Source organism: Gobio gobio, assembly GCF_949357685.1.
Source record: "Gobio gobio genome assembly, chromosome: 15".
Classification (NCBI taxonomy): Eukaryota; Metazoa; Chordata; class Actinopteri; order Cypriniformes; family Gobionidae; genus Gobio; species Gobio gobio.
In genome coordinates this window covers 46,121,058-46,142,569 of record NC_137108.1, presented here as the reverse complement: position 1 = coordinate 46,142,569, position 21,512 = coordinate 46,121,058, and the positions used below count along the sequence as shown (strand labels likewise).

Here is a 21,512-nt window from a genome sequence, read left to right as displayed (position 1 = left end):
TTTAATCTGCCTTTATTAATTCATGTCATTTGTTTATTTTGGTATTGGGCAACAAGTATTATATTGAAATGTCATGCTTGGCTCCAAATGTGCACCTGACACCGTGTCTACACTGGACGCTATGGGCGGTTTTCTGATGCACGACACCTCAGAATCATCTGTGAGCTTGAAGCTCAATGTCAGTCAAATAAAAGTTACATTTTTATTTTCAACTGAAATCCACTGGCATAGCACATCATGTAGATATTGCTCCAACTGTGCATACATACGGTCAGGGCCATAACCACTATAGACATCAAGGGGGACAAGTCCCCCCCAATAATTAGAAATGGCCAAATTGTCCCACAATATACTGTACTCAATTTTTGAAATTCTTGCACTGCTGCACTTAAAGGGCTAGTTCACCCAAAAATAAAAATTCTGTCATTAATTACTTACCCTCATGTCGTTCGACACCCGTCAGACCTCCGTTCATCTTCAGAACACAAATGAAGATATTTTAGTTGAAATCTGATGGCTCTGAAAGGCCTCCATTGGCACAATGCACGGTTCACTCTCAAGACCCATAAAAGGTACTAAAGACGTCGTTACAAAGTCCATCTCACTACAGTGGTTCTACAATAACTTTATGGAGTGACAGGAATAGTTTTTGTGCGCAAAAAAACCCTAAATAACGACTTATATAGTGATGACGATTTCAAAACACGCCATCATGAAGCTTCGAAGCGTTATGAATCAGTGAGTCGAATCATGATTCGGATCGCGTGTCAAACCGCTAAATTGCTGAAATTTGGTGATCCAAACTGCTGAATCGACTGAACTTACCATTTAATTATGCAGTACTCTAAATGTTAGGATGGCAAAAAGGTTTAAAAGTAAAAAAATTTGTCTGGTCTGCCTCAGTTGTCTAACAGCGCTCGTCAATGTCAAAATAATTGAGGCGGCCAATCAAATCAAAGTAGGCGGGGCTTGCGTTCTCTTTTGGCTCTTGCACAGTCTTCACACAGACGAGCACGATCTTTGATTTTAATGAAGAAGAAAAAACTATATGAGGGCGGATTAGAACCGGAACATTTGACACAAGTTTACACAAATTCTACCACCAGACCTAGGAAATTCATAATACTAGGAATACTAGGAAATACTAGGAAAATCAAATCATGGTAAATGGTAAATGGACTGCATTTACCATTCCGCTTTCAACAGACCCATGGCCACCAAAGCGCTTTACATATTGTCTAACATTCACCCATTCATTCACTCATTCATACACCGAAGGCGGTGTCAGCCATGCAAGGCGCCATCCAGCTCGTCGGGAGCAGCTGGGGTTAGGTGTCTTGCTCAAGGACACCTCGACAGGTGGAACCAGGGATAGAACCACCAACCTTCCAGTTTGTAGACGGATCTATGTATTCATTCACCAACGTGAAGATTTCGGGACTAACAATATATTTGCAAATTAAAATGAACTGAGTTCTCTTCCTCTTTTTTGCACAGCACACGAAAGGACAAATACACACAAAAATGTGTCAAAATATTCTCATAAACACAGTCGATTATGTCTTAAGACAGTTGAAAAGAAAAGATGAAAAGGCATGTCAGTATGGGATCCGTGCAGCTCTTTAAGTGACGGCAGATTTTCCTGATGCCGTCTCTATGATAACGTTAATCAAACAACAAAAGACAATGAACCCAACTAGAGCCAACAAAACAAAACTAGCCCGACAGACACTCATTGGTGGCCGACCATAGACTTGGTTTGTCACTGCCCTTATAATAGGAGTTATTGATTTACATAAAAAGAGTTATTTCGTTTTGACATGTCGCGACATGCCGCTTGCTTTACTGTAGACACGTTGTGAGATGGATGTTCTGGATTGTAATCTCTGCAGTGAATTGATCAGTGGGATGTACTTCAGATTTTCAAATTCTTTTCCAGTCACTTTAAATTTCGAATTGAAATGAGCCTAATGGTGTTAATCGCCCACTGATGGCAAGTTAAACGGTGGTCTGGAAATGCAGTTTAGCTGAGGTCTTAATGTTCTTCTACTGTATGTGAATAGGAAGAAGACCTGAACTGTGTGCGGGAACGCTGGTCTGATGCCCTCATCAAGCGCAGGGAATATCTGGAGGAGCAGATCAAGAAGATCTTCAACAAGTCAGGTTGGAGTTTAAAGCATGAGTCATTCTGGGATTTTCTGCACCTGGGACACTAAGCTTACAGTTATTTACATACAGTTTAATTACAGTTAAGAAGCTGTTATTGCTGTTTATTTTATTTTATTTTATTTATTTATTTATTTAAACAGGGACAGTGTAAAATATACATTAAACCTTAAAAAGGAGAGATGCATTTTACCAGGTTGTAGCACTTGTGCTAATTTACAAATTTATCAAGTTAATAAAACATTTATCCCAGAACAACATTAAAATAATCAATCCCTACATTCATTCTACAACATACATTTACAAATACACTCTCACCTACACATCAACTACTAAACATTATGTGAACATGTTTGTTGCTCAAGTACAGTTCTTGAAGATAAATTTGACCCTGGATCACAAAACCAGTCATAAATTGAGATTTATGCATCATCTGAAAGCTGAATAAATAAGCTGTCCATTGATGTATGGTTTGTTAGGACAATATTTGGCCGAGATACAACTATTTGAAAATCTGGAATCGTGAGGGTGCACAAAAATCTAAATATTGAGAAAATCACCTTTAAAGTTGTCCAAAAGAAGTTCTTAGCAACGCATATTACTAATAATAATAAATTTTTTATATATTTACGGTAGGGAATTTACAAAATATCTTCTTTTTTTTTATTTTTACTTAATATCCTTATGATTTTTGGCATAAAAGAAAAATCTATCAATTTGACCCACACGATGTATTAGTGTTAATTTCGTCAGACGAGACGAGACTAAATATGTTCGTCAACAACCTTTTTTTCCATGACGAAGACGAGACGATGACGAGACTGCACCAATGTCCAAAAACGCTAACTAAGACTAAATGAACAGGCATTATTGTTGACGAAAAAGGACGAGACTAAAATGTTTTGCATAAAATAAAAACTAAGATAAAATCTCTCTTCATTTTCGTCTACAATCGTCTTGACTTTTTCATCATGAGATAGAATATTCAGCTGTTCAAAATATTCCGAAGGAGTTCGCGCTGTTGCTCAAGTACAGCTGCCAGCCTGTCATCTCGCGGCAGCGCGCGGTCACGTGGTTCCTACTTCTTGTGTCAATGGTCAATACATTTGAATGACTTAAAGGGTTAGTTCACCCAAAAATGAAAATTCTGTCATTAATTACTTACCCTCATGTCGTTCAAGATATTTTAGTTGAAATCTGATGGCTCTGAAAGGCCTCCATTGGCACAATGCACAGTTCACTCTCAAGACCCTTAAAAGGTACTAAAGACATCGTTACAAAGTCCATCTCACTACTGTGGTTCTACAATAACTTTATGGAGTGACGAGAATAGTTTTTAGTGAGTCGAATCATGATTCGGATCGCGTGTCAAACCGCCAAACTGCTGAAATTTGGCGATCCAAACTGCTGAATCGACTCACTGATTCATAACGCTTTGAAGCTTCATGACGCCGTGTTTTGAAATCGTCATCACTATATAAGTCGTTATTTAAGGTTTTTTTGCGCACAAAAACTATTCTCGCCGATTCATAAAGTTATTGTAGAACCACTGTAGTGAGATGGACTTTGTAACGACGTCTTTAGTACCTTTTAAGGGTCTTGAGAGTGAACCGTGCCATTGTGCCAATGGAGGCCTTTCAGAGCCATCAGATTTACACTAAAATATCTTCATTTGTGTTCTGAAGATGAACGTAGGTCTTACGGGTGTCGAACGACATGAGGGTAAGTAATTAATGACAGAATTTTCATTTTTGGGTGAACTAACCCTTTAAGCGGATACATAACAGCTTCGCTATACAGGTGTTTGCAGTAATTTTTGGTAAACAGTACAGCATAGTGTGCATTGATTATTACGTCAGCTACATTTACTGTATCATTTTATTATGGAGAGTTTCAAGTTCAAGTTTCAAGTTTATTATATTTATAGAGCACATTTAAAACAACCTTGGTTGACCAAAGTGCTGTACAGAAATTATCTATGGCCATACTGAAATTTAAAAAATAGACATTCACAAGACATTAAAAGCACAAGAAAACAGATAGGTTTTCAAAAGACTTTTGAACTCAGATACTGTGGGTGCAATTTTGATAGATAAAGGCAGTTTGTTCCATAACTTTGGGCCAGCTACAGCCAGGGCTCTGTCCCCCCTGCATCTCAGTCTAGATCTGGGTACCCGTAATAGGTGACTAGTCTGTGACCTAGAGAGTGATGGAGTGAGAGTGATGGAGATGCAACATTGTTAACATTAATGTTAATGTTTTTCTTGTATTTAGCCCTCTTACTAATTAGTCACACTTATACTCATTGGTGGTCAAATGTGACCATACACCTTAACTATTTTTAAAATAAATAGCCTATATTTTTAGTTCAATAATATTTATTGAATATTTTGAGGATCTTTTGGTACTAAATACTATTTGTGCAATAAGTATGGTCCATTAATGACCACTTAAAAAAATGTTCTTCTAATATTTCTATTATTTATATTACAATTAGTGTAGTAATTAAGGTTAAAATAGAGAATTCCAATGCAAAGAGGCAAATTAGAGTCATTTTGTGGCTGGAAAAATACAAATTTTCACTTGTAATGCCATTACTGGTGCCTGTATGGCTCTTTAATAAATATACATGTATCTAGTTGTTCAAAAAAGTATTGCAGAATCATAACTGCTTACTTATTTGTGAAATTTTAAAATGTTAATAATAGTGAATAGTAAAGAATGCAAGCGAATATAATTTAACCCCAAAAAAGTTTAAAATAGTGCTAAAAGACAAACTTATTTTTCCTTATATGTACAGAAGGCTATATACATATGAAAATACTGATATCGATATTTGTTCCCATCGTCTCATAAGCTAATGCTGATTTTAGGCACGCTGTAAATCAACCAGTTAGCTATGGTGTTGTGGCACATACATTATGCAGGTTATATATATTTTATGTAACTTATTTTGCCACACAATATATTGAGTTTTCTTTTGACTAAAACTAGACTAAAATGACGAGACTTTTAAAACTTGACTAACAAAAAATTATATGTGAATGACTAAATATGACTAAAACTAACAAGGACATTTGGCACAAAACTAAGACTAAATTAAAAATAGGTGACAAAATGAACACTACGATGTATTGTTGTCTATTGCCACAAATGTACCCGTGCGACTTATGACTGGTTTTGTGGTCCAGGGTCACAAATGTCATAACATGGTTCAAAGAATTGATGTCTACTTTACACTTAACAAATTAGATAGAGCCTGTCAAACAGTTTGATAAGATCTGCCACCATTTTTCCGCTACTTAATGGAAACCTTATTAAAGGTCATTTACTCACCCTCAAGCTGTTCTAAACCTATTTGAGTTTCTTCTTTTGAACATAAAAGAAGATATGTTGAAGAATATGGGTAACCAAACAGTTGATGGGTCCCATTGACTTCTATAGTATGGAAAAAAATGCTATTGAAGTCAATAAGGGCCCATCAACTGTTTGGTTACTGACATTCATCACAATATCTTTTTATGTTCTTCAAAAGAAAGAAACCCATACAGGTTTGGAACAGCTTGAGGGTGAGTAAACGATGACAGAAGTTTCATTTTTGGGTGAACTGTCCCTTTAAATGTTCTTTAGGTTCTTTATACAAAAGATTGGAAAGTTGGTAATCCTACTATACATTCTGCTTTCAATAAAACACGTGTTAATCGTGCAAGACTGATAGATAGATTTTACTGTTCTTCTTGGCACACCAGCATCTACTCACAAAGGTGAAAACTATAATTAGACTCTGAATAACCGTTTGGTATTGCTGTCTTCTCAAGCTCATAACCTTGGTGTTATTTTTGATGCTCATTTGACACTGGATGCTCATATTAGGAGTATCTCAGAATCTGCGTTCTACACTCTTAGACAAAAAGGTTCTGTATAGAACTCTAGGGTCCTTAAAGAGCCCTTTGTGCCAAAAAGTTTCTCTATATGGAGAAATGTATTCAATGATTGCATAATACTTTCATGTTTAACAGGTTATTTCAAATTTACTCTAGTGATAAAATATGTTTACGAGCTGCTTAAAGGGATAGTTCACCCAAAAATTATGTCATCCTTTACTCACCCTCAAGTTGTTCCAAACCTGTATGAGTTTCTTTGTTCTGCTGAACACAAAAGAAGATATTTTGAAGAATGTTTGTAACCAAGCAGAGAGAGCAACCATAGACTACCATTGCTCTATCCAGGGGCGGACTGGCCATCTGGCACACCGGGCGTTTTCCCGGTGGGCCGCTGGACAATGTGGGCCGGCCCGTTGCTACGTAAATATATATGAAGACTAAATATAGTAAAATTACGTAGCCTATATCCTTCCGTCAGCCCAGACGAATGGCCAGCGCAGCCCACCTGAGGCATAACTCTAATCTATTTAGCCTGATCAGTCTCAGTCAGTGGTGCAAAAGCGCTCGTCAATGTCAAAATGTTTGCGATATCCAATCAAATTGAAGGAGGCGGGATTTACTGTCCACAGCAGCCGAGCAGCGCAGTCTGAGGTAATGCAATTTGAGGTAAGATAAACAGCTGAATATGACGAGTCTACAGCAATATTTCCAGACTGTTAACGATTTAAAAAAAATAAATAATTCCAGGGATGTAAACTGCTGACCGTTTAGAATTTCTCAATTTGTAATGCCTTTTACGTTATTTGTCACACAATGCACAAAGAAACATAACGTAGGTGTCGCAGTTTTCAGCATAGGCTATCAGAGGGAATGTTTGTCTTTCTGTTTCCAAGCTTTCTTCAGTAATTTCACAATAATTTTCAAATGATTCATAGGCTTAGCCTACACATACATGGTAAAACTGGCAACTTTCATATTCAAGTAGCCTATGTGCCGTGTAGAAAAGTGTCAAATATTAAAATAAATATAGAATAATTTACTAGTTAGTTCACTTGCATTATTTTACACACTGGTAATCAAAAGTTTGAAATAATTAAAATGTTTTAAAAAATAAATGAAAAAAACGTTTAAAAAATGTTTTTGAAAGGAGGCTGAATTTATTTGATCAAAAATACAGTAAAACCACAAATATTAAGAAATAATAATACAATTTCCAAAAGGCCTAGTTGTTTTCTATGAGAATGTATTGTAAAATGTAATTTATTCCTGTAAAATTATCATTATTCCACACTTCAGTGATCCTTCACAAATTATTTTAATATGCTGTATTTTTCATATAATTTTTAAACTCCTTTCCACATTTTGAGCTCTGTTCCATAAAATTACAGATATCTGGATACTATAATGAGCTGGTGCGTTTATGGTGAGGTGTGTTGTTGCAGAGTGGGTGTGATGGGCCGCTTTGTGCCAGAAAGTCCAGGGCCACTTTTTTGTCCCAGTCCACCCCTGGCTCTATCTGCTTGGTTACAAACATTCTTCAAAATATCTTCTTTTGTGTGAACTATCCCTTCAATTCCTAGCATTTAATTAAAATTAAAAATGAATTAAAACTAAATTAATTAATTAAGGGTGCTTTCACATCTCTAGTTCGGTTCATTTGGTCCGAACCATAGACTGTAAAAAAATATGGACGACGCGACTCCATTGACTTCCGCTGACCAAAGTTGAAGCTTTCATAGGCCCGTTCACGGCGCTGACATCTTGGGACCGAGTCTGCGCAGTAGCGATCTCGGGACCGGAGTTGCGCAGTAGAGAACAGGAAGTAGAGGCGCGATTATCAAAAGCCCGCCCACACTCTCACAGATGCAGAATAATTAATTATGTTGGTGTGAAATAAACAGTTATGGAAGTGTAGAAATGAAAGCTAAAGCTCCAATCTCCTCACAAAAATCCAGAAAAAAGTCCGTTAGTGCCTCAGTGACAACTTCACTCAGAGAAGCCGTCAATCTCAGCTGTCAATCATGACGTCACACCCCCGTTTTTATAGCATCAAATAACTCACTAAAACTAAACTTATTTAAAAAACGAACACTTGAAATGAAATTATTGTAATAAAAACTGCCTAAAATGACAGAAACCATCTTTAGGAAACAATTATTTGAAGTGTAATTAAATAGTTTAGTGTGTCTCGCGCCCATTGAAATACATGGAGAGGCGGGGTTTAGGAGCTATACTGGGACCGGCCACCGGGGGGCGATCGAGGCGCGAAAGCTTCAATTTCTGACTGGAGCACTACAGGCTTGGTCCGAACCAAGGGCAAACAATTATACATTGTAGCATTTTTCAGCTTTTTTGGTTCCTTTTCACACCACACTGATTGCTTTGGTCCGAACCAGTTGAGACGAACCAAAATGCAGTCACATGACAACATCCACATCACTCATTGGCCATGGCGTATTTCCTAAACAGGGCTGGTTTTGTCCCTGGCCATAATCTATTACATTGTTTATATACACCACAACATGCAAACAATACATTTCTATAACGAAGCGCGGGTGCGGCTTGAAAACAACGTTTTAATGCACTTCAAGCGAAGATCGCGCTGTTCTTGTGAGTTTTCGAAAGTTGGGACCTAGTATGGTCATCAGACCAAATTTCTATGAGGCTCCGCACCTCCTCACTACTCCAAGTTTGTCCGCGAGCTGCCATGCTAAAGTGCAAACTGTCAACAAACACTTCCTCATCACATAATGCACAGCACAGCTGACTACGGCAGCTGGTTTAGTCCAAAGATGATCAGTACTTTTTGCAGTTGGGTCTGTTCGAAACGAGTTCCTCTTCAAGGAGGTCTCGGTACGCTTGTTTGGTCCGCTCTTGGTGCGCACCCGAGTGCGATTGCTGCTTTCACACCTGACCATTGTGACCAAACGAACCGCACCAAAGGGGAAAACGAACTCTAGTACGATTCAACCGAACCAAATGAGGCAGGTGTGAAAGCACCCTAAAACGAATCCATATAATTGATAGGAACCCCTAAAATGTTCTATAGTTCTAAGTGCATAAAAGAAGCCATTTAAGCTTTTATATAGAACCCTTTATTCTAAGAGTTCAATTCACATTTATTTGTTTATTTATAGCGCTTTTCACAATGCATATCATCATTTCAAAGCAGCTTTACAGAAATTGTATGCATCTACATTACAATTTAGAGGGATTTGTTATCAGAATTGACCGTGTCCAAGTTATGGATTTCAGAAATGTACATATACAAATCACACAGTTAGCGAACAATGTCTTAATAAATGTATTAATTTAAGGCAGAAACAATGAGCTCATGTTTTTCCAGAATTAGGCCTTTCCTCTCATTACCCGTTTTGTAGCGCTTTGGAAATGTGAAAAGTGCATTATAAATAAAGTGTATTGTAAGTATTATTAGTCGTAGAAGTAGTAGTATATAATGGGCTGTATTGCTTCATGCTTGTGCATGTGATTTTCAGAGAAGTCAGAGGAGGATGTGGAACGAGAGGCCAGACTGGTGGAGCAGTGGGTGGGTCTGACGGAGGAGAGGAACGCAGTGCTGGTTCCGGCCCCTGGCAGTGGAATCCCAGGGGCCCCGGCGCACTGGTGAGAACTTATGCACTGCAAACCAGTGCTACTCAACCTCAGCAAGTTCAGGAGACAATAATTTGAGAGACACATTTTAAAAATGAAATTTTCCTCAATCATACCTTTACACTTGTATGTCTACTAGCTATTATACTGGCGAAACCAGTGGTCAATTGTTGGCTATTTTGTTTCTATAACATGTCTCCTTTTTCAGACTAGTGGAAAGAAAACATCCAAAATACACTTTTAAGTGTTTATTTTTATTGCACTTTATCTATTTGCGCCTGTAGATTTCAATGACAGTATAAATCTTTAAAGGGATAGTTCACCCAGAAATGAAAATTAGCCCATGATTTACTCACCCTCAAGCCATCCTAGGTGTATATGACATTCTTTCAGATTAATATAATCAGAGTTATATAAAAAATGTCCTGGCTCTTCCAAGCTTTATAATGGCAGTGACTGTTGGGTCATTTTTGAAGTCCATAAAAGTGCATCTATCCATCATATAACTGCTCCGCACGGCTCCGGGGGTTATTAAAGGCCTTCTCTTTAAAAATTCTCGTTTTAGACTCTAATTCATGACCGGTGGTTTTTTTTGTTGCTCTATGCTCTGCGCTTCTGCGTTCATCAATATGCATGCGTCAAAGGTTACACTTTCACTGTAAATCGATGTATAAGGCATTCTGCCGGAAGTTAGTTATTTTAGTCTAAAGAGTTTTAAATATGGATATTATTTCTTACACAAACACGCCACATCGCTTCAGAAGACCTTTATTAACACCCCGGAGCCGTGTGGAGGAGTTATATGATGGATAGATGCACTTTTATGGACTTCAAAAACAAGGTAACAATTTACTGCCATTATAAAGCTTGGAAGAGCCAGGACTTTTTTAATATAACTCCAATTATATTCGTCTGAAAGAAGAATGTCATATACACCTAGGATGACTTGAAGGTGAGTAAATCATGGGCTGATTTTCATTTTTGGGTGAACTATCCCTTTAAAGGCTGTGAGTTTTTTTCTCAGAAATCTCCACTTCAGCAGTTTTACATTCACCAAACTATACAGTTTTATTCATATCTATAATCTGGGGGGGTTTGTTCATATAGAATTCACCTGATTTATAATTTTATTCCTAAAAACATTCAGATTTTTTCTGGCTGTCATGTGACACTGAAGACTGGAGTAATGATGCTGAAAATTCAACTTTGCAACATAGGAATAAATTACATTTTAACATATATTACAGCAGAAACCAGTTAATTTAAATTGTAATAATATTTCACAGTATTGCTGTTTTTACAGTATTTTTGATCAAATGCAGCCTTGGTGAGATTAAGATGCTAATTTCAAAAACAAAACAAAAAAATAAAAACCTTTAATGTTTCCAAATTTTTGACCGGTTTTGTATGCAATGATATAAAATACATATTTTCTGCTAAATTTATTCAACTAGAATTTTAAAAGTAATTTTCTATTACCGTGTCTTCTAATTTTAAACTTACACATTACAATAAAATTGAATAACATGGATTATTAAAACGGATCTTGCAGTGCTATTTAAAGTCATAGTATGCAGTTCACACTCTATATATGGGCTTGTAGTGATTCTGAAAGTTAGCATTTGTTAATTGACAAGCGAGGATGAAAACCTGCTATTGAATAACAGTTTTAGGGGAAAAGTGAGATTAGATATTAAACTCTTTGTTGTTGTTGCTCAAGGGTTCCTCCTGCTAGCATGGAAGCTCACATTCCTGTGCTGTTCCTGGATCTGAACGGTGAGATATAGGGATCCTCAGGGTTCAAGAGCTCAAGGTTTGGCTGATTTGCATGCTCCTGTTAGATCAATAATTTAGGCTTGTAAAGGAGACGTTTCTGTGCGATTGTTATTTTAGCTGTAATGTCTGTTTTGCAGCTGATAACCTGACAGTGAATGATCAGCTGACGGGTCCTCACGCCGCCGGGGTGAACTCGATACTTCCCAAAGAGCACGGCAGCCCGTTCTTCTACCTTCCCATCATCAGACACAGCGATGATGAGGTGACAGAAATGATAAATAACGGAAATAATGACTGGTGTCTTGTAATGTCTATGTATTATGATTTCTTATATGTACACATGATTACTCTCAGGTGTCGGCTGTGTGTTCCTGGGATTCATCCATCCACGACTCCATCCATCTGAACCGGATCACAGTACCCAACGAAAGGATCTACCTGATCGTGAAAGCCACGGTGCAGCTCAGTCACCCGGCCTCCATGGAGCTGGTCCTCCGCAAGAGAATTGCCGTCAACATCTACAACAAACAGGTCTGGAAACAGTCAAACAGCTTGCGTACGTTAATGTCAACATTATTGATCTTAATCACTTTCTTAAAACATCTTCCAGATCTAATTGTGCATTGATTCTTCATTATTTTTTGATTATTTTCCAATCAATTACCAATTGATTAAAATCAAGTTCTGTTTTGCGTTTCTTTTTGGTATTTGTTTTGTTGCACTCAAAAATGTCCCATCACTGAAGGATAATGGGTTATAAACTGTTTTACATTGACTTTAAATAGAACTGCTATTTAAGGTACTACTTTATCCATGAAATTCAATGGCTCATTGATGCACGTGGCGAGCGAAGGCTGGCCCAAGTGGTGCGACCAAACAGACGAGCTACTGGAGCTCAAACTGCTCAAGAAGTTAATGCTGGTTCTGATAGAAAGGTGTCAGAATACACAGAGCATCTCAGTTTGTTGCGTATGGGGCGGCATAGCTGCAGACCAGTCAGGGTGCCCATGCTGACCCCTGTCCACCACCGAAAGCGCCAACAGTGGACACTTGAACATCAGAACTGGACCACGGAGCAATAGAAGAAGGTGGCCTGGTCTGATGAATCACGTTTTCTTTTACATCACATGGATGGGCGGGGGCGTGCAAGTCGCTTACCTGGGGAACACATGGCACCAGGATGCACTATGGGAAGAAGGCAAGCCGGCGGAGGCAGTGATGCTTTGGGCAATGTTCTGCTGGGAAACCTTGGGTCCTGCCATCCATGTGGATGTTACATTAGACTCCCCCTAAAATTGCCTCATCGACACGGCATCCTCAATAAACCCGTCTCCGGCGTGATGACTCCGATTGTTAGAATATTGCACTTTAATAATTGTTTAATCAATACGGCATCCTCAATAAACCCGTCTCCTTCGTGATGACTCCGATATTTCGATTACTCCTATTTAATAATTATTTAATCGACACATCATCCTCAATAAACCCGTCTCCAGCTTGCTGCCTCCGATCTTTCCGATCTATTATGACCTCTGACCTGTAAAGTTGCCAGAATAATAATCATACGCTGTATGTTAATTGGCCAGAGGAGAACTGGCACCCCGACTGAGCCTGGTTTCTCCCAAGGTTTATTTTTCTCCATTAGGTCACCTGATGGGGTTTTGGTTTCCTTGCCACTGTCGCCATTGGCTTGGCTTGCTCAGTTGGGGACACTACATTTTTCAACTAAATATCCAAATAAATCTAATTATTAAACTAAATTAACCATATAAACTAAATTACTGATCTAATTACTGTTCTAATGCCCACATTGTCACTGTATGATAATTGAAATGAATCACCGTTTTCTCCAGAATGGCTATACGGCTGAATAAAATTATGTTGCATTATTTTCCTTTTTAACACTGTGAAGCTGCTTTGAAACAATCTGCATTGTTAAAAGCGCTATATAAATAAAGTTGACTTGACTTGACCACCTACCTAAGCATTGTTGCAGACCATGTACACCTTTCATGGAAACGGTATTCCCTGGTGGCTGTGGCTCTTTTAGCAGATAATGCGCCTGCCACAAAGCACAAATGGTTCAGGAATGGTTTGAGGAGCACAACGAGTTTGAGGTGTTGACTTGGCCTCCAAATTCCCCAGATCTCAATCCAATCGAGCATCTGTGGGATGTGCTGAACAAACAAATCCGATCCATGGAGGCCCCACCTCGCAACTTACAGGACTTAAAGGATCTGCTGCTAACATCTTGGTGCCAGATACCACAGCACACCTTCAGGGGTCGAGAGGAGTCCATGCCTCGACGGGTCAGGGCTGTTTTGGCAGCAAAAGGGGGACCATCACAATTTAGGCCTGATCGGCCTACATAATACTTTTTTTTTTTTTATGTGACCTGGAGATAAATTTACCTTCTCAAGTTATATTTGATTTATATTTAGTGATATTTATTTATGCAATTAGCAATTTTTGTTGAGATGTATTATTATTTTCATGTAAATATTAATAATGTAAATGACTATATATGTCTTGTAGAGTTTCACTCAGAGTCTGAAGAGACGGATGTCTTTGAAGAACACGCTGTATTCCTGTGGAGTGACGTATGAGATAGTGTCTAACATACCAAAGGTACAAATTCACATTGCTTTCTCTTCATATTCTTCATTCTGAATGCACCAAGCACACAAATACACACACATGTTTGTGAACAGGCGTCCGAGGAGCCGGAGGAGCGCGAGACTCTGGCCTTGATGGCAGCACGAGGAGAGAGCGAGGAGACTCTTGATGGAGAGACGTACATCGAGAAATACACCAGAGGAGTGCTGGAGGTGGACAACATTCTGTGTCTGGAGAGACTCCGGCAGGTACAGCTTCACTTTCAGGCAGATTTCTCTTACTAGCTGCTGGAGTGTTTAGTGTGTGTTTGTGTCCGTTCAGGCCGTGACGGTGAAGGAAGCTCTCTCTGTTAAAGGCAGACACATACGGCGCAGTCTCAGCACGCCAAACGTCCAGCACGTAAGACCTCATCTACTCTCTGCTCATGTATATAAAGACAAAACAATGCTCATTGTGTAACAGGACTTAAATCTGTAATATATGTTTGTTTAGACCTCTTGTTGTAAATCAGATGGGACAGGATGTGAGGATGAAGACGTGAAGGTTAGTGAACACTTACTATGTTCACAGACCGTGTGTTGTTGTCAATGTCTGTGTCTGAGCTTTGATTCTCTTTCCACAGGCTCACTGCGACGGTCACATGGATGTCACTGAATCCAACTTGCATGAAGCTTCACTCAACAGTCCTCTCTCAAAAGAAACGCCTGTTAAAAACAAAGAGAATCATGGTAAATGCATGAGTAAGGGTGAACTTTTCGTTCACCTGGAATGATTTTAAAGACAAAAAGGTTTGGAAGCAAGCATTCTAGTTTAAAAAAATCCATTACTGTAGTTAAAAAAATATTAAATTGTTTATTAATTAATTAATTTGATAGACATATATATATATTAGTACTGTCAAATCGATTAATCATGATTAATCGCATCTAACATAAAAGTTTGTGTGTGTGTATATATATTATTATATTTATATATATTTATGTTTGTGTGTGCGTGTGTATACATTTTATATATATATATATATATATATATATATATATATAATATATATAATATATGTGTGTGTATACAATATATACACACAAAGACACGTATATAATATAAAATATAATATATATTAAATATATATATATATATATATATATATATATATATATATATATATATATATATATATATATATATCATGATTAATCGATTTGACAGCACTAATATATATATATATATATTATATATTTATTTATTAGTGCTGTCAAATCGATTTGACAGCACTAATATATATATATATATCACGATTAATCGCATCTAACATAAAAGTTTGTGTTTATGTGTGTGTATATATATTATTATATTTATATATATTTATGTTTGTGTGTGCGTGTGTATACATTATTTATATATATATATATATATATATATAAAATATGTATGTGTGTGTATACAATATATACACACAAAGACACGTATATAATATATAATATAATATATATTAAATATATAATATATACACACACATATTATTTAAACAAACTTTTTTGTTAGATGTGATTAATCGCGATTAATCGATTTGACAGCACTAATATATATATTTATAATGTAACTTCAACACTTCAAAAAAATAATAAAATATTTATAATTTAATACAAATTATGATGATTATTATTAATAATAACTATCATGTTATAATAAAATTAATTATATGAATAAAATGTATTTAATTTTTTTAAGAGGGTTGGAATGCTAAATTTCCAATAATTTCTCAATTGTAGGCTTGTCATACACTAAGACAGCCTCATGCATCATCATTTCATGCTAACTTTCTCCTCAGGGTCGGTACCAGAGAGTCCGACGTTCTTCAACTCGAGTCCGTTTAAAGTTCTGTCGCCTCAACCGCCCAAGTTCCTCAAATCTCTCATGCCAGTGAAGGAGGAGAACAAAGTCAAGCGTTCTCTAGAGTCGCGGCCACTTCTGGGACAGGAGGTGACACACACAGACACAAACACACGATGCTTCGTTCTCATTATGTGTCTCATTCTCACACGTCACTCATATTGTGTTTCCACCCTCCGCATTCTCACAAACACACACTTTCATTATATTTTATGACTTGACAATGATTCCAGGCTCTGATGCCTTTTAAAAGTGTTTCTACCGGTCTGTTTACACCTGGTCACTTCATGTGTTTTTACGGTTTGGATGGCTGTGTATCTGATTTGTTTTATTACACATGGCTACATACATGTGTCTGTGCAAAACCAATATAAATCTGATCTTCAATTCTCACACTATATGCAAAACCAATGGAGTTCACGTCAACAAAAGCTTGAGATATGAGCATTGAGCTTGAGATATTTTATTTATCATCAGCTAATAAACTGATCTTAGTTCTGATGCCGCTCTCTCTTCTATCGTGGTCTTTGATCTTGAAATTAGTTGATGAAAAATAAAATGCAGTTGACTTTGCATATACAGTAGTGTGGGGAATTGAAGATCGGATTTATACTCGTTTTGTGGAAACACAATTATGTGGCCATGTATAAACGGAACAGTTTTAACAAATCGAAAGGCAATCTGATCAGTAAAAGCGCATGAAGTGTCTCCCAGCCTACAGAGAAGCTTCAGCCAGGATCCAAAATGAACACAAAATTAAGTTTCAAATGTGAGTAAAGATGAGTTATTCACCAATTGTCACCCAAATGAAAATATGAGGAACACAAGTATATTATTTTAAAACTAATGCAATCTTTTTATTCATGAGGAACATTTATTGCTTGTGAAATCCCTTAATTTGTCCCCTATTAGATGGAGTGGGAGTTAATCTTTAGACCCTGTACCCAGCATGCCTCAGTCCCTCAAGCCTGTTCATTTATACAGCCACTAATTTATTCAGACTGACCTGTGCAGATACTGAACCTATTAACCAGAAGTATGAGTTTAAAGCAATAGTTCACCTAAAAATGTAAATTAGCTTTGTCTTTATGTTCTTACCCTCATGTCGTTCCAATCCAGTATTATTTATAATATAATTTGCTAATTTAAAAAATAATAATAATTTTCCTCATAGATTTTATTAATTTCCAATTAGTAATGAAATGTTGCCTTGGCATCTAACTGAAATAAAATCAGGTTTTTCATCTAATATTTATTTTATTTATTTTTATCACAGCTTTATTTAAATTAACAACATTTTAATAATAATTGTAGTTTTAATAAAGGATAATAACCTTGTATTATACTGACAAAAATGACATAAAAGTGTCAGTCGTCTATATGACTTGTGATATTTAAGTCACCATCCACTTGTAATGTGTGGGAAAGAGCAGCTCTGACATTGTACAAAATATCTGATTTTGTGTTCTGTGGAGAAAATATAATATAAGGGATCTCATGAGCTTTTGTGTGAACTATTCCTTTACTATTCCTGACGACCTCACCCAGCGCATGTGCACTCGCCTGCCTCCCATGTGATCACGTGTTTAACTCAACAGCCTGTGTGAGTGTTCGCTGTGCTGCATGGCCCGTGTGAAGTGTGCTATTGTGACCTGATTGCAGAGCATGCGTTGGTTTGTGGAGAGCAGCGTGTTGGGCCCCACCGGCCCCTGGTCCCGACCCAGGGCTCAGAGCGAGGGCCACAGCAGCAGTGACATCATCAGCAGCAGGGCCAATCACAGACAGCCCAGACTCAGCACTGATCTCACTCACACACTGCCACACGCTGCTGTAAGTGAACACACGCATAACCAATCTGATGCATGTTGCTTCCTGGACAGGCGTGCACACGCATACTAGTTAGTACTACTAGGCAGGCCCCTGTTAAAACATCTGTGCTGTCAGATACCACAGAAAATCATTTCCAACCTGTATTTTTTATAACAGTCAATAACAAATGTCCAAGACAATGAAAACCAAAACTGTCATATGTGTCATATTTTTTTTTTTAATTTCAAACCCTTTTCAAGCTAATTTGTTAATTTGCTAATATGTTATATGTTATAATATGTTATATACATATATATTTAACTTCCAACTTATTTTTGCTGACATATGTGGAACCATGAAAATAACATTATTACAGAATTATTACAAATAACAGAATTTTCTTTCTTAGTATTTTTATCTCGTTTTCCAGTACAAACATCTAAATATTCTTCAATCAAGATACATTTACTTGAGAAGCAAAACTTTAGATATTAAGGGCCCTATCATACACCCAGCGCAATGCTATGCCAGGCACGAGGCAAGTGTGTTTTGCTAGTTTCAGACGGACACAGTTATCATTTTCACATCCAGCGCCACGTTGTTTAAATAGCAAATGCACTCTGTTCGCCCATGGGCGTGCTGGTCTGACAACCAGGTGTGTTCAGGCGCATTGTTGGCGCATTGCTATTTTGAAGAGCTGAAAACGACTGCGGATGGATTGACGTTACGCCCAAAACACACCCATGACCATGCCCCTGGCACACCGACCTTTTTTTCTGTCGTTAAACTAGCAAAAGTCATGCCCTAATGCTGCGTTCACACCAAACGCAAATAGAACGTCAAAATCGCGTCTACCGCATCTAGTTGGACGCTTGAACATTTTGAAACCATTCGCGTAGAAATCGAGCGTTTGAAGCGAAATAGATGCGCGTTCAAGGTGCTCCAGGAGAAATATGTCATAAAACATCACTCTGCCTCTTTTCATTTTCATTAAAAAATATATATTAAGCACTAATGGCCACACAAATGTGGTCCAGGTAACTCCTACATTATCTTCACTGCATGTATATTTAAATATCCTTAAAAAAAGTTATGAAACTTCTCTTTGCCCTCAGTCAAAACGATTTAAACAAATTATAGATTCATGACACCAAAGATCGCCCGTTAGATCCACACAAGACGAACCACTACAGGACATCAGAGCCAGCGGCAAACGTCAGAAGGACTGGGCGAGGAAAGGCTGCTCTCGCCGGGGTTAATGAGCACTGAGTGCCCGCTGATCGCCTGGATCTCACAACTCCAAAAACGCAAGAGATTATTTAAAAAAAAATAGGTGCTCTCTTTATAAATACACCACAGATTTGAGCTTTAAACAACTACATTCCCACCTGAAAGGTCTTAAAACTACATTTTGTGACCCAATAGTAGTATTTTTAAATTATGCAGGGTTTCTCATCACGTCACTTTACCACGTGACAGCAGCAAGCAGGCTCCTGATTGGTTAACGCGGCGTGAATTGATGCCAAAGTTAAAATTTTTCAACTCGGGCATCAGACACGAATTCGCTTCAAACGCGTGAATGCACAAAAAGCATGCAAGACACTCAGTTCGCATCCAATTCACATCATTGGCGCGAACTGGACGTGCGAATGAGGCGGAATCGCGTCCATCGCGAAACGCGTCTATTGCGCCGCAGGACCTCCATACGCGCGTCAACGCACCTTTCCATTGACTTAACATTGAAATCACTCGCTCCACTCGTTCAGAACGAATAAAATTGAAAATAAGTCTTGTTTTCTGAAAATATATCAAAATTAAGTTAGTTTAAGCTTAAAAGAAGAACAAACATCTGCCAATGGGATAATAAAATAAACTTAATATAACTTATTGGCAGATATTTTTCATGTTTTAAGAAAAAATTCACTTCATTTTGATTTTTCAGAAAACGTAATTTTGCTTCGCAAGTAAATGTATCTTCATGCTATGATGTTTTTACTGGAAAACAAGACAAAAATACTGAGTAAGAAAACAATTTTTTGCAGTGTATTAACCTGAACTAAACATGAACACATGCATAACACAAATTAAACTGAGAGGACGGGCCTGTCTTGCACTCTCAAACTTTCTGAGGTCTTAGAACCAAATTCATAACATACACAGACAAACAACTCATACAGATGTCCAGGAACATTGAAATTCTGCATTGCTTCCCTTTAAAACGGTTTCTGTTTGAGTGACGCTTATGATACTGCCTCATCATTGTCATCATTATCATCTCAGCATTAATTGCATCTCATTGTATCCCATCACACTCATGTGCTGAATGTGTGCATGAATCCCTCAGCTTGTGTTTAACTCACTGACTGCAGAACTTCACATATCACACTGCTAGTAAGAAAGCAAATCATCTCTGTTTAGACCATGTCTACACCAGATGTCAACAGTGTGCAGTGACTATATATTACATATTAACATTTTATATATACATGCACACTGACACAATGCATATCAAGTGTAGATCCAGTGTTGCAGACACAAAAACAGTTAAGACAGTCTTAACTCTTTCCCTGCCATTGACGGAAATTTCGTAATTTGTGAGACAACGCTTCCCCATCATTGACTGAATTCGGCTTTCTGTCTTTTCACTGTTATACGGTAGGGGGCGCTATGGCACATCTTCTAAAAGAGTACTGAGTCTCCTGAACAAAACACATGCGAAGAAGATGCAGAAACAAGCCATATCATATGTAATCATCTGCATATGTAAAATAAAGCGATCATCAACATTAAACAGCATACACACTATATTGCCAAACATTTTGGGACGCCTGCCTTTACATGCACATGAACTTTATTGACATCCCATTCTTAATCCATAGGGTTTAATATGGAGTTGGCCCACCCTTTGAAGCTATAACAGCTTCAACGCTTCTGGGAAGGCTTTCCACAAAGTTTAGGAGTGTGTTTATGGGAATTTTTGACCATTCTTCTAGAAGCGCATTTGTGAGGTCAGGCACTGAAGTTGGATGAGAAGGCCTGACTCACAGTCTCCGCTCTAATTCATCCCAAAGGTGTTTCTATCAGGTTGATGTCAGGACTCAGGCCAGTCAAGTTCCTCCTCACCAAACTCGCTCATCCATGTCTTTATGGACCTTGCTTTGTGCACTGGAGCACTGGTCATGTTGGAACAGGAAGGGGCCATCCCTAAACTGTTCCCACAAAGTTGGGAGCATGAAATTGTCCAAAATATCTTGATATGCTGAAGCATTAAGAGCTCCTTTCACTGGAACTAAGGGGCCAAGCCCAACCCCTGAAAAACAACCCCCCACACCATAATCCCCCCTCCACCAAACTTTACACTTGGCACAATGCATTCAGGCAAGTAAATTGTCCATCAGATTTCCAGACAGAGAAGCATGATTCGTCAGTCCAGATAGCACGTCTCCTCTGCTCTAGAGTCCAGTGCCAGCGTGCTTTACACCACTGCATCCGATGCTTTGCATTGCACTTGGTGATGTGAGGCTTGGATGAGCTGCTCGGCCATGGAAACCCATTCCATGAAGCTCTACGCACTGTTCTTGAGCTAATCTGAAGCCACACGAAGTTTGGAGGTCTGTAGCTATTGACTCTGCAGAAAGTTTCGACTTCTCCGCTTTGTGACCCTCAGCATGCGCTTACCCCGCGCTGTGATTTTAAGTGGCCTACCACTTCATGGCTGAGTTGCTGTTTTTCTAAATTGCGTTCACTTAGTTATAATAC

At 38.0% G+C, this 21,512-nt stretch overlaps 1 protein-coding gene across 2 annotated transcripts in view; it reads left to right on the top strand.

The window, feature by feature from the left end:
- Nucleotides 1–21,512, top strand: part of kif13a (kinesin family member 13A) — a 109,261-nt gene that overhangs the window by 81,646 nt on the left and 6,103 nt on the right. Inside the window, exons 27-38 of one of the 2 annotated variants that reach the window (XM_079837707.1) lie at nt 2,064–2,163; nt 9,548–9,674; nt 11,383–11,438; nt 11,576–11,700; nt 11,793–11,969; nt 13,974–14,066; nt 14,150–14,302; nt 14,376–14,453; nt 14,547–14,597; nt 14,677–14,782; nt 15,883–16,034; nt 17,607–17,774. In XM_079837707.1, the coding sequence (XP_079693833.1) occupies nt 2,064–2,163; nt 9,548–9,674; nt 11,383–11,438; nt 11,576–11,700; nt 11,793–11,969; nt 13,974–14,066; nt 14,150–14,302; nt 14,376–14,453; nt 14,547–14,597; nt 14,677–14,782; nt 15,883–16,034; nt 17,607–17,774 (1,386 nt within the window). The remainder of the gene's footprint in view (nt 1–2,063; nt 2,164–9,547; nt 9,675–11,382; nt 11,439–11,575; nt 11,701–11,792; nt 11,970–13,973; nt 14,067–14,149; nt 14,303–14,375; nt 14,454–14,546; nt 14,598–14,676; nt 14,783–15,882; nt 16,035–17,606; nt 17,775–21,512) is intronic. The other variant, XM_079837706.1, reaches the window with a different exon arrangement.